The sequence below is a fragment of the Bufo gargarizans genome, chromosome 2, assembly GCF_014858855.1.
Source record: "Bufo gargarizans isolate SCDJY-AF-19 chromosome 2, ASM1485885v1, whole genome shotgun sequence".
Taxonomy (NCBI): domain Eukaryota; kingdom Metazoa; phylum Chordata; class Amphibia; order Anura; family Bufonidae; genus Bufo; species Bufo gargarizans.
The window spans coordinates 391,061,160-391,075,542 of NC_058081.1; the positions used below are offsets into that span (position 1 = coordinate 391,061,160).

Below are 14,383 nucleotides of genomic sequence, written 5' to 3' on the forward strand. Positions count from 1 at the left end.
TCGGTGGGCAGCGCCGCGGCCTTCTCGCTGTTTACCGCTGGCCAAGTGACGTCACGCTAAGGGGCTAAGCTCTGTTTTACTTGAATGGAGCTTAGCCCCACCCACGCTAGTTGATACTAGTCGTGACGCCACTGGACCAGCGGTAAGATCGCAATTTCGAATAATACATCTGGTATGTCACTGTCCATGTTGTGGGACTATTTGTGCACTTCTAGTAATTATGGGACCAGCTACGAATTTGCGGTTCGCGAACATGTTCGTCCATCACTAACTGGAAGTAGTACGGCGTTAAAACTCAAAGAATATTAGAAAGTTACATAACTTTTCATTGTGCAACCACTAAGCTTTCTTTACATAAGGCTGGAAACACTTAACTCCCTAACAGTTTTGCCTTAACTCTGCTGCAAAAAGGTGCAGCCCAGCATGCTACGGGGAGCACAGTGCTTTAATTCAGGTGACTTACCTCCATCAGATACTGCCAAAACCTGAAAAGGAATAATACAGTTGTAACTGATGATGTACATACATGCATACACAGCTGGTTATACATATACATCAATAATTGTCACTCCACTGCAATAATAACCACCCCTTTCCCTCGAACAGTGCCAATACTTAAAGAGGTTGTCACGAAAGATATGCTATTCTACATTTTTCAAACCAGCAATTGGATCTGAATACCTTTGTAATTGCTTGTAGTTAAAAATTTAGTAGAGCCGGTGAGTTGTTCAATAAAATGTATCTGTTTAACGCCATCTGCTGTTTGGTATTTTTCTTATTTTTGTCCATCTCACTGAGATGGTCAGACATTCTCTGTTTAAGGGCTCATTCAGATCCACAAAATTGCGGAACGGGTGCGGACCCATTCATTTCAATGAAAGATCGCGGACAAGAATAGGCATTTCTATCATAGTGCCGGCCATATGCGGTCTGTAAAATGCGGAATGCATACCGCCGGTATCCATGTTTTGTGGATCCACAATTAGCGAATCCACAAAACACTCAATGTTCAACTGCTTCCAGCCATATGTTCTGTAACAAGCAGTGGCAGCTACAGGGAGAGAGCTGCAGCAAAAAGGTCATGGCCCCCAACCTGCAAAGCTGAAGGTAATCTAGCAGACCAATTGGAGCAGTGAATGGGGAGATCTCTGGACCCATGTGAGGTACAGGGCTGGTTCTAGCTTTGTTAGTAGGGTAATGTCGTGTACTATATGATGTCTGATTTTCATTTTTTACATAAATCATGGGATAACCCCTTTAACAATGTTTTACAGGTCTGCCAAGTATAGGAGCCTACTAGTAGTGCAGTATATTATGTAAGTGGTCAAAGCAAGTATGATCATACTGAAACAAAAACACAGAAAGGGTGTATGCTACAATAAAGGGGGTGTGAATTAAGTTGGGACAAAGAGCACTAACATTTTGGCACCAACTTCAGGTGTAAAGTAAGCCAATGAATAGTTGGTATAAACAGACTAGAAAGTCTAACCCTGGGTTCAGACCTGAGCGTTCTGAAACGAGCGCTCTGTATGCGCGATTGTATGGGCGTTTACAATCGCGCATACAGAGACAGGCGTGCACACATTGTCGCGCGTTCCCGAATATCTATGTGCGGGAACGCGCGACAAACGCCCAAAAAAAAGCTCAAGCACTTGTTTGAGCGTCGGGCGTTTTACAGCGCGATCGTACGCGCTGTAAAACGCCCAGGTGAGAACCATTCCCATAGGGAATCATTGGTTCTTGCCTGTTGTGCGTTTTACAGCGCGTAGGAACGCGCTGTAAAACGCTCAGGTCTGAACCCAGGGTAAAGGTGGCCAAATTTATTATCCAGCATCAGCCACTTTGATAATCCGAACCTACTTCTGCTGTCCCAGCCTGCATACGGCCTTATCTACTTGTGTTGCTTCACCGTCTGTTATTTTGCACCTGCGTACCACATGGGACATTTTTCCAGGACCACTTCAAGTTCACAGTTCGTCCCTGCCTCTCCCCATTGAAATAGATGCATGCTATGCAGAAAGGAAAGGGCACTTCTGTAGGGGAAGTGGATACTAGGCCAACAGCTCTCTAATGTGTATGGGCACACATCCTTTTATCTTTAATTGCCTTTATGAATGTTATTAATTCCTAGTATCAAAAGGCTTATAGAACATTGTTAATTATCCCTGTGCATGAAAGAGTACCTGTGGATTGCCCACGGCACATAGTTTTATGTTTGCTAGATGTTAACCTCTCCATTTATGTAACTGGATCTAGTATCTTTCTCTTAGGATGTCAGCATGATCAACCCTATTAAACCAGACATATTTCCTGGTATTGTTGATCGTGCTGGGTGAAACAATATATTTATTTTGTTTGTAGCTTGAATGGTTATGGTTATCTTGATCTTTATATTTATGGAAATTAGGTAGTTCGACAACACCAGTGGCTTCACACATAGTGGAGGAGCACAGCTGCTGGGAGGATCACATGGTCATATATGATCACATGATCATATTTGCTTGTCCCCACACAGCACTCTCTCCTTTCTGTACAGACAGGCACCCAAATATAAGCCAATTAGCAAATTATCCATACCTAGTAGAATGCATGGCTTTGCTTCAACACACTGACACCAATAATTTACAATAATATCTACAAGGAAGAATCATATCGGTGGCACAGCGGCAGGAGTGAGCAGGCAGGGCTCTTGTCTAGCCCTGTCAATCATAAGGGAGGGAGAGTAAACTGAGTGACGGAGGGCTTAGCTGTAATGATGCTCCAAGAGCTGCTGCCCCCCCCCCCCCCCCCCCCCTAGTGCTCGAACTACCTAATGTGCTTAAACATAAAAATCAAGGTATCTCTGCTACAAGGTATTCAAGCTGTTACTGTTTTAATCAGCATAATCAACCCTACCAGACAATATGTCTACTTTAATAGGGTCGATCTTGCTGACAGAGGCTCTTTAAAGGTTAAATGTTAATTCTATATTTTCAGTGACAGTCTTGTTTGTTGAGAACTGATCTGTTATTTATATCCGTTTTCATAGTGCTAGTGCGCTACACCCAGTGCCTTTAACTAGATCAGGGATCTGCAATTTTGGCACTCCAGTTGCTATGAAACTTCAACTCCCAGCATGCACACTTAGGCCCCATGCACACGGCCGTTGTTCACGTGGAACCGCGGCCTGGATCCCTCCTGAGAGCAGGAGCGCACGGCGTCACTGGTTGCTATGACGCCGTGCGCTCCCTGCTGCCGGCACAGTACAGTAATACACTGGTATAGATCATACCAGTGTATTACTGTATTGCGGTGGCAGCAGGGAGCGCACGGCGTCATAGCAACCAGTGACGCCGTGCGCTCCTGCTCGCAGGAGGGATCCAGGCCGCGGTTCCACGGCCCGCACACGGCCGTGAAACACGGCCGTGTGCATGGGGCCTTATTCGGCTGTTCTTGTAACTCCCATAGAAGTGAAAGGAGGATTCTGGGAGTTGTAGTTTCAGAACAGCTGGAGTGACGGAGGTTGCTTATCCTTGAACTAGATCATGCTGTCACTCTACGCTACATCGTACTCCAACAGCAAACTATCATTTATTTTGCGCTGAACAGCAATGATAGGTTGTAAGTTACCTAGTGTACAGATATTTGACCAACCATTTTGGGACAATATTAAATGGTAAATATGTTATTGTTTTAAGGTTTCTACCCATTTTACCTTGTATAAGGCACATACAATAATAAGACATCTGCACTTAATAAGAAAGCTGTATGTGTTTCACAAAAACCAAGGGCCTCTCTGTGAATTTCATTTCATGGTCTATCCTGGCACATCACTCTTTTACTGCATACCCCTTCATTCTGCTAATCAGTGGGTTCTCATAGTTCAGACCTCCTAAGGGTAGGGCACCAATGTCACAGATAAACTTTTAAAGGGGTTGTCCTATCATAAGAACATATACCCTATAAACAGGATAAGAACGGAGGCCTGTGTTTGAATGGAGTGGTGGACACAAATGTGTCTATGGGGCTGCTAGAGATGGCTAACCGCTTGTGCTCAGCTATCTCTGGTAGACCCATATTGTAGTATTAATATGCATGTGTGTCGACCACTTCATTCAACTAAATGGGTCTGCCATAGATGGCCAAGTACAAGTGGTTATCTGTAGCAGCCCCATAGAGCTGAAAACAGAGGAACACAGGCCCCCATTTTCATTGGCCCCAGACCTTGAATCCCTGCCAATCACAGTATGGAGGATAGGTTCTTATAATGGGACAACCCTTTTTGTCTTGGAACAACAACCTCTTTTTAAATGAAAATGTTTGTGTTTATTAGGTTGAATAACATAAGGCTCTGTTCACACTAGATTTTCTCTCTACGTCATTTTTATATACTTACTACTGTTACCCCCATCCACAAAGAAGACAGTTGGCTTCAGCTGGCAGACAGAAGGCTTATACATTACTTTATGCAGGACAAATACATGAAAAACTGACAGATAAAAAGTCACAAATATCCAATAAGATCCATTATGCTTAAGTTCTGTAAAAATCTGTAACCAAATCCTTGATGCAGATATGAGTACATCCTAATGTATTAGAGTGGAATATTATCATCACGTTCCTCCTCTTCACCAGCAGGTCTGCAGAGAGGAGGATTTTGTACGAATTTGGGGTGAACATTACTGCTCCATATTACTAGCCGTGCACTTACTCAGATGTTTCATATTTCACATAGAGATGAATGGAGCGGCAGCCTCCATGTAAACTCCTTCCTGTAGAGGACATGCTGGTGAGGAGGAACAGAAGATTTGGGACCCCCATACCAATCAGGGGTGCATCACCAATGGGGCGATGTGAGGCAATTGCCTCAGGCAACACCAGATAGGGGCAAGAGGGGCCAGCAGAAGGGGGATTATCTGTTTCTGCAGTATAGTAATGGAAAGCACAGTGGGCACAGTATGTGGCGCTCTATTACCCTGTATGCTTTGTAGCTCTGTATGTAATATTTTCCAAGTATGTCTCTAACAATAGGGCTGGAGGGAAGGGGTTTGGTTAAGAGATTGGCGTTGAGGAGTTTTGGAGCCATTTCAGTTTTTGCCTCTGGCAGCAGAATGGCTAGTTGCACCCCTAATGCCAATGATTGGTGGAGTTTAAGCTAGCCAATACTGTACCAAAACTCCTCGCATATAAATCCTTGAGGTGCATGCATTTCACTCTACATCTTTTACATCAGAAAGAACGTGTGATATTGTTTTACTGATACGATCTACTCTGATCTGTTCCTTGGAAATGTGTTCTATGAGATTAGTTACCTCCATAGTATAGTTAGATAGCAATAAAACAAGCAGGAAATAGTGTAGGGATGTATTGCTGTGCACAGCTGTGTATCTGCCTATTTATATGGGGCGGTAATATTTACTGGAAGATAGGCAGACCAGGCTGGATAGCATAAACACTGAGCAACAAGAGCCACGAGAGGGGATTAATTATTACAAATATCTAACGTGCTCCAAATTGCAACTCTTAACTTTAACCCACATCTCCTAAAATAGTGCATTCCAGCATGATGGAGACATGCATTCATTAACATGAATTAAATGTCTTGTGAAGAAACAGCAACAAAGGCAAAGTCAACAGATATATCTTCTGTAGTGACCTTATCTGGCTAGGCTTGTCATCAGTAAGAATGAACCACTTACCAGTCTGCCATGAGGAACCTCTAGAAATTTCATTTTCCCTGGCATCCCCTCATACGCTTTTTGTAATGTTTGTCATTTCTGAAGAACTAGTGAGCCTGGATGAAAACAGCACCACCCAACCCTATCAACCTCAAGCATCCCCATAAGCCATACTACCTCTTTCCACCAAAGCCACAGGAAGTGTTGCTGCAGAAACTAACCGCAGCAGGAAGCTGAGTTCTCAAATGAAGAACTATTTTTTAATGTATACAGATGTCATCGTGAAAGCTGGGGGTCAAAACACCATGTCAAAGCTCATCTTCTCTGACGTCAAGGTGACCATAATTTTTGAAAATTAGTTATAAAACTCAATTTAGTCGTAAAATGTATAATCATAAACATGGCGTTTTCAATGGTCATTTATTTTGAAAGAATAGAAAGTTACATTTATATTATTAAAGTTTTTGGGGGATTTGTGGGATCCCAACCACTTGGATCTCCACTGATCATTAGTTCAGGGGACCTCAGTCCCTGGTTGAAGCCAGCTGCAAGTATGCAGCTAGGAGGAGTTTGAATAGAGGAACGGTCGAACTATGCCACTTCCTTCTCTGGCCCCAATCTAGCATTTATTACAAATCCAGTGCATGGGTGATACATTCTTCAGGTTAAAATAGCCCTTTAAGGCTCATGTTATTTTTCTATTGTGTGTCACTACCACAAATATATTGAATCAATGGAACATCTGTAGCAGAGGGTCCGTTGGGCCCCCTCAGGGACCAGGTCCTATGCATGACTGCTGTATCTGCACCCTCTATAGCAACATGCATGATATTATATGCAATTAGTAAATAGTGATGAGCGGCATAAGCAATATTCGTTTTTGCGATATTTCGCAAATTTATGGCCTAATATTCGCCATAAATTCCATTATTTTCTTGATTGCGAAAATCAGCAATGCAATTTGCATGCAATACAGGCGTGGCTCACTTTTGCTACATTTGTCAAGCTGCTAGAAGTTTCCTGAGACTGGAGAAAATAGTTGGCAGCAACTTTCAAGACTGTGAGTAAGAACTCCTTATAGAGTGCTCCAATATATTCGTGATTGCGCAAATCGGAACTAATGATGCGCATATTTTTGCCGCAATAAATGCAACTTCACATTTTATCAGGTCTGAGTAGATATTACTGATTGGTGCACTAAGTATTGTTGTGACATCACAGCACTATGTCTGTAGCATGTATGTAACACATATGTCTGCACAGTAATTCCTATCACACTACCTAACATCCTGCACTGGAACCAGCTACACTATATCACTATCTAACCTACACTGACTATCTCCCACTAACTATCTAATGTAATTGGATAAGGAATAGGATCCAGATGAAAGCACAGAGCACAGCAATGTCACTGCGCTCTCTCTCTCTCTCTCTCTCTCTCTCTCAGATCTGCAAAATTCTGCATACAAGGGCTGCTGGGGAGGTTCTTATATAGTAAGGGGCAGGCAACTTTCCTATTGGTTGCTAGGGATGTTGCTAAGCTCAGACAAAGATATTGCAGCCTTCTCATTGGCCCACAAGCAAGAAGTGAGGTTACTGATGAAAAAAATATCTAGAATATTCGCGACTACGAATATATAGCACTATATTTTAGATTTTCGCAAATTCTCGAAGTGCCGATATTCGCGATCAGAATATTCACGCTCAACACTATTAGTAAATTGTTACAATAGGACAGAAAAATATTGGTGTCTTTAAGGTTTCATTCTGGGATTTTTTAAATACTGTGAATGACAAGGAACCAGTATCTATTCTTCCCCATTAAGGCTAGTTTCACACTAGCATTGAAATATGCCTTTGGTATTTGTCCAGCCTATTCTCGACATATTTACTGGGTTGCAGAACTGCCTGCCAGAACACTAGTGCATATCTCATAATTCTACAGCTGATCAATAACGTGTTGGAATATAATAAAAAAAAGGATGTAAACCCTACAGTTCATGCCTAGAAGAATAGCTGGCCACTTAAAACAAGTCACATATTACGCATACTTTTTAATATATTCCAACACATTATTGATAAACTCTAGAATTATGAGAGATGCATTTGTATTGATTTGTAAGCATTTGCGCTTCGTATGGTCATTATTGTGAACGTGTTGTTATCGCTTTGTAGTCACGTTATCATTTACATTACAATTTAATAACATCCGCAGTCCTTGTTTTTTGTGGACCTTGCTTTTTTTTTTTTTACTATTTTAATTTAAATAAATATTGATGTGTATGTGTATGCTTGGTTTAGTTGGTGAATTATGTAAAGGAGTTTCTTGCATAGTTAAGTCACTAACTTTTTAAATACAATTTTGATATGTCATAGATACATATAAAACTTTAAATCGATAGAGGTCTCAGTGCTGAGACCCCCACCAATCCCTAGAACGAGGGGAGAGAAGCACATCTATAGCATGCTCTCTTTTCTCGCTGCTGATGAAAGAATCGAGACGGGCCCGTAGACTTCTGTGGATCCCATTTCTACGCATGTGCTTCTCACTGTCACGGGACGCCGAGGCTCTCGCTCTCCTCAACACCGCCGGCGTCCCGTTTCTGTGCAGGAGCAAGGACGCGCACAGCATCCTCGTCTCCTTGGTGATAGGGGCCTCGGGTGACCCTGACTGACCTGACGCAGATGGTGCAGTAGCTAGGAGAGAAACTCTGTTCTTTTGAGCTAGGACAAGGTTCTTCCATTCCTCAGGCCTCTAGGCCGCATTTAGAGCCCCAGATTAAGCTCCCAGTACCCTTTATTTCCGTTTGCGCCCCGTGTCCTCTGGCCCCGAGAGTCAACGCGTGGGCATTGTTATTTCCCGACTACAGAGTCATCCCCAGGACTGGGCATTATCTTTACCTGCTGGCGCTAGTTGTTTAACATCAGTGGAGTTTTTTTTTCAGGCCCTGGGTACCCTCCATGATGAACCAGGCAGGGTTCTGGTAGCCGAGACGGCTCTAAAGGCACTGGTTCAGGGCAATCTACCTGCGGAGGAGTATTGCACCCAATTCAGAAGGTGGTGTGTCACCTCAGGATGGAACGATCCAGCCCTTAAGAGTCAGTTTAAATCAGGTCTGTCTGATAACTTAAAGGATCTTCTAGTCAGTTATCAACTTCCAGAGACCCTAGAGGAGATGATGACCCTTGTAGTCCGACCTGACCGACGGGTTAGAGAGAGACGACAGGAGCAACAGTTCTCTTCTCAGGTGGTGGTCCAGCCTGAGGCCTATCTCAGAGACAACGCTGAGGTCTCAACCGAAGAACCCATGCAGGTTGGCATGACTGGAGGGAATCTTCGCCGCAGACGTGGAGTGTGCTTCTACTGCGGAGATCCTGATCATTGGATCAACCAGTGTCCTAGGAAGGTCCTCTCCGTCAAGTCTCCTAAAGTAAGGCAACCTAAAGATGAAAACTTTTGGTACCCATAACAATATCTCTGGGGGTTAATAAATGGCCGGGTAAGGCCATTATTGATTCTGGCTCAGCAGCCAGCTTAATTGACTCTGAGTATGCTGTTAAACTGGGTATTCCTATGTTTGCTCTACTTACACCTATCCATGTCATGGCGATTGACGCTACTCCCCTGATTGGTGGTATGGTGAGGTCATGTACCTCAGAGGTTTCTCTAACCGTGGGTGTGTGCCACTCTGAGAGATGTTCCCTTTTAGTCCTGGAGAACTTACCTGTTGTAGAGTTGCCTTGGCTCCGATTACACAACCCGACTATAGATTGGTCCAAGGGGGAGTTGGTGAAATGGGGACCTAAGTGTGACTCGTGCTTGTCCGTGGTACAGGCTGGGGTCTCAGTAAATGAATGCCCAATATAAAATATATATTATTTTAATTTCATCAAAATAGACAATACATGATTCTTAGAATAATAGGAATAACAAGAAAAAGGTTTAGAGAGGTCAGCAGAACAATCCCTGGATGCCGCAGTCCCCTGGCCGATATTTCTATAACCCACCAAAAGATGGAACACGTGTCAAGTGTATATAGAATATATAATATGGTGATTCACAGAAAAAAGTATTCACAGTATGTGTAATGGTGGTGATGTTGCAGACTTTTGTGCATTATAATGTGTGGTATGCGCTGTGCCCCACCACGTGACAATATGATGTATATGTTCTTCTGAAAGACGTCTATTTGGAATGTGCCTTAATATGCCCCAAGCCCCATACTCGCTGCTAAACCTTCCTGTTAATAATAAAATATATATGTATTCAGATGTATTCAGCTTTTTACCATTGCTCCTTATTCATGTTATCCCCCATGCGGACTTCATATATTGGGCTTTTTTTCTATGTGTATAAGAGTATCTAGTATACTGGATGCGGCTCTAATACCATTTTGATTTCGATCTTCACTTGCTCTGATTGGCTAATACAGCGCTGTGCTATGATGCGCTGCGTGCTGGGTCAGGTGGGGACACCGCTATGTTTCCTTGGAGGCGGGTTGGAACGCATGGTTTGTGTTCCACCCCTCCTCCTGATGAATGCGGCGCCGCCATGTTTGACTCAGTGTGCATCATCAGGCAGGAGCGCTCAATAGTAAGTACTAGCTGTTACATTATATTTAATTATATTATGCCCTGAAGCCACATGGGGGATATAAATAGGAGTCTATGGCCACACTCATATTATCTTTTCACGAAGCTGAGGCAAAACGCGCGTCGGGGTCTTCTTGCCTGTCTCGTGCCTACCTTCTCTGCCCTCCATCATGTCTCATGGTATGCTATGACTTTTTATTAAGTTAGCCACGGATGAGTTTTTGCTTACAGCTCTCATGAGGGTCTGGTGCATGGAGTCTCATTTATCTATCTGTTTTACATCCCATAGGGGCATTATATTTTGCCTATGCTCTTATTTGTATATCTAGATCCAGCATTTGAGTCTCATCCTGTGGATATACTGTATATATAGGTGATGATCACAGTCAGAATCATTTTTCTGGGGTTTGTATATGAAATAACCCCCTTTTTTTCTGTGAATCACCATATTATATATTCTATATACACTTGACATGTGTTCCATCTTTTGGTGGGTTATAGAAATATCGACCTGGGGACTGCGGCATCCAGGGGTTGTTCTGTTGACCTCTCTAAACCTTTTTCTTGTTATTCCTATTATTCTAAGAATCATGTATTGTCTATTTTGATGAAATAAAATAATATATATTTTACATTGGGCATTCATTTGTTGTTTGTTGGACAACACTTTAGGTTTTTATAGTTGCTTTTCTTGTTTGCCCTTAATTATGGCATTATAAGTGAGGCCTTTTTCTTGTTTGGTTCTATGGGGTCTCAGTAAAGTCTGATACATTACCCACAGTCATTAGGGAATATTCTGATGTATTCTCATCACCAACTCCGAAGATTCTACCACCCCATAGACCTTATGATTGCGCCATAAAGTTAGTAGAAGGTGCCATGTTTCCTAAGGGGCGAATTTATAATCTTTCTAAGCCCGAACGCAAGGCCATGGAAGATTATATTAAGGAGAGCCTCGTAAAGGGCCCATTAGACCTTCTGTCTCTCCTATGGGAACGGGGTTTTTCTTTGTTAAGAAAAAGGATGGTGGTCCTAGGCCTTGTATCGATTACCGGAGATGAAATAAGATCACTGTCCAGAATAGATACTCTCTCCCATTGAGTCCAGATTTATTTAACCAGGTTCTTGGAGCAACCTGGTTTTCCAAGATTGACCTGAAAGGGGCATACAATCTTATCCAAATCAAGGAGGGAGACGAATGGAAGACGGCGTTCAATACTCCGGCAGGACACTTTAAATATCAGGTTATGCCTTTTGGACTCAGCAATGCCCCAGCTGTGTTCCAAAACTTTATGAACGATATGAGTGTCACGATTCTGCCTTTTGTGGACATCCGGGTTTTGAGGGCACTAAGGATCTGGTTTCTAGATCTTATTGGTGGCCTACTCTAACTAGGGATGTCAAGTCCTACGTGTCAGCCTGTGAGGTTTGTGCTAGGTCCAAGACACCTAGGACTCGCCCTCCCCATTCCCAGTAGACCCTGGTCCCATATCTCGATGGACTTTATTACTGACCTACCGCCGGCAGAGGGTAAGACTGTGGTTTGGGTAGTGATCGATAGGTTTAGCAAGATGGTCCTTTTCATTCCCCTGTCTAAACTCCCGAATGCCAAAACCCTGGCGTCCATTTTTGTGAAAGAAATTGCTCAGTTACATGGTATCCCAGACAGGGGACAAATTTTGGAGGGCTTTCTGTCAAAAATGTCAAATTTCATTGTCTTTTTCCTCCGCCTATCACCCTGAGAGTAATGGGCAGACTGAAGGCCTTAATCGGTCCGTGGAATAATTCTTGAGGTTGTATGTTGTTGATGACCAGCAAATATGGATTAAATACCTTCCATTGGCTGAATTTGCTTTGAATAACCGTGTTAATTCTTCTGCTGGGGTTTCCCCTTTCTTTTGTAACCATGGTTTCCATCCCCGTTTTCATTCTGGGTCATCCGTCTCCTCCTCTAACCCTGAGGTGGATAGTCTCTCCTCTGAACTGTGCACAGTTTGGGCCCGGGTTCAATCGAACCTAGAAAAGGCTCAAAGTTCTCAGAAACTCAAGGCCGATTGGAGACGTTCCAAGGGGGTGAACTTTCAGGTTGGGGATAAGGTGTGGTTGTCCTCCAAGAATCTCTCTCTCAAGGTAGCTTCTAAAAAAAATTCTCCTTGTTTTATTGGATCGTATAAGATCATGGAGGTGATCAATCCGGTATCGTTTAGGTTGGAGCTGCCCGAGTCATTCCACATTCATAATGTGTTTCATAAATCTCTACTTAAAAAATATTTTTAGCCTGTTGTACTATCGAAAGACTCACCTCCGCCGCTTCTTGTTAATGATGCTGTCGAGTATGTAGTGTCTAAGATAGTAGATGTCAGGAGAGTGCGTAATTCCTTATAGTACCTGATTCACTGGAAGGGGTATGGACCTGAAGAGCGATCTTGGATACCTGCTAGGGAGGTTCATGCTCCTAGACTTGTTCGAAAATTTCATAAAAAACATCCTGAAAGACCGTCGCTTTAAGAGGAGGGGTACTGTCACGGGACGCCGAGGCGCTCGCTCTCCTCAGCGCCGCAAGCATCCCATTTCTGTGCATGAGCGAGGACGCACACAGCGTCCTCGTCTCCTTGGTGATAAGAGGTGGGACGGACCGGCCGCACATGTCTCCTCCGCGTGGCCGGCATCCCCAGTTTCCCCAGCAACCAGGCGAGATCTGAGCACCGAGCTGGGCACTCGGTGCTCAGCTGTACTTCCTAGTGCCGGTCATGTTACGCTAGCCACGTCACATGACCCCAGCTAGCTAGTATTTAACAGGCAGCCTGCTGGCCACAGGTTGCCTGTTAATTTAGGTTCCTGGCGATTTTTGATTCCTGATCCTGTGTTCTCTGACCATCCTCTGCCTGCTCCTCCTGTACTGAGCATCTCTCCTGGTATTCTGACCCCGGCTTCCCCCTGACGATTCTTTGCGGACTCCTGTTGTACTTCATTACTCTTCTGGTATTTGACCTCAGCTTCTCCTGACTATTCTTTGCTTATCCCTCTGTACTGCGTTACTCTCTTGGTATTGACCCGGTCCGTTCACAATCCGTTATTTGTCTTGTCTGTCCTCCCAGGACGTGTCCTACGTTAGGGACTGCGTTCCAGTTGTCCCCTATCATCAGGACTCGTGAGGCAAGTAGGCAGGGCCAGGAGTGAGAGTGGAGCACAGTGGTCACTATCCTCCCCACTGTGTGTGTGTGTGTGTGTGTGTGTGTGTACGTGACTGTTACACTCCTTGTTCTAGAGACCTGTAGGGGTCAAAGCTCTTGGACCACCACCGATCTATGACATATCAGTAACCCCTGAGTTTAATCTTGTTGCTTCCTCCATCTCCAATTATTTACAGTGCAGGGAGTCAGTGCATGGATAACTGATTTCCATTACAGTCTAGTATAATTATAGAATCTAAGTAAATTAGCCACTATAAAAAACAATATTATCCACCAACAGTGACTCAGCTAAATGAGACTAAGGGCACTTTTACATGTACCAATAGATTAGGCAATGATTGGGGATGGTTCATTACTAGTGTTGAGTGCGAATATTCGTATTACGAATTTTTATCGCGAATATCGGCACTTCAAGAATTCGCGAATATTTAGAATATAGTGCTATATATTTGTAATGACGAATATATATTTTTTCTTTTTTTTTTTTAACACAGTACACATCAGGTGATCATCGCTCCCTTCTTCTAGCTTGTGGGCCAATGACAAGGCTTTGTCACAGCTTAGCAACATCCCTAGCAACCAACAGAAAAGTGGCCTACCCCTTCACTATATAAATGAAGACACTCCCCAGCAGGCATTTTGTAGAGTTTCATGTGAGAGAGAGAGGAGCTTGAATACTGTGCTGTGTTTGTTTAAATTACATTCCAAATCGCATATAAATATTCCAGATATTTAGTGTAAGATAGTAATAGGGAATTGGGGAATTGTGTAGCTGATAGGGTCCAGTGCAGGGTGTAGTGTAGGTTATAGAGATAGTTAGCTGAAATATATAATCCATATAGTTAGTGTTAGATAGTATAGGTTATAGTGTGTGGCAGGAAAATAAATGTGCAATGTGCATGTGACAGAGATTTCTCTGCTGTCAATACATACATGCTA

At 43.3% G+C, this 14,383-nt stretch overlaps 1 protein-coding gene across 3 annotated transcripts in view; it reads right to left on the minus strand.

The window, feature by feature from the left end:
- Positions 1-5,820, minus strand: part of RGS14 (regulator of G protein signaling 14) — a 200,798-nt gene extending 194,978 nt beyond the window's left edge. For 2 of the 3 annotated variants that reach the window (XM_044280804.1, XM_044280803.1), the window contains exons 1-2: positions 5,679-5,814; positions 464-485 (exon numbers count right to left, since the gene is read on the minus strand). In XM_044280804.1, the coding sequence (XP_044136739.1) occupies positions 464-485; positions 5,679-5,723 (67 nt within the window). In that variant the 5' untranslated portion in view covers positions 5,724-5,814. Of the gene's footprint in view, positions 1-463; positions 486-5,678 lie in introns of all 3 variants that reach the window. The other variant, XM_044280805.1, reaches the window with a different exon arrangement.
- Positions 5,821-14,383: the final 8,563 nt, after the last annotated feature.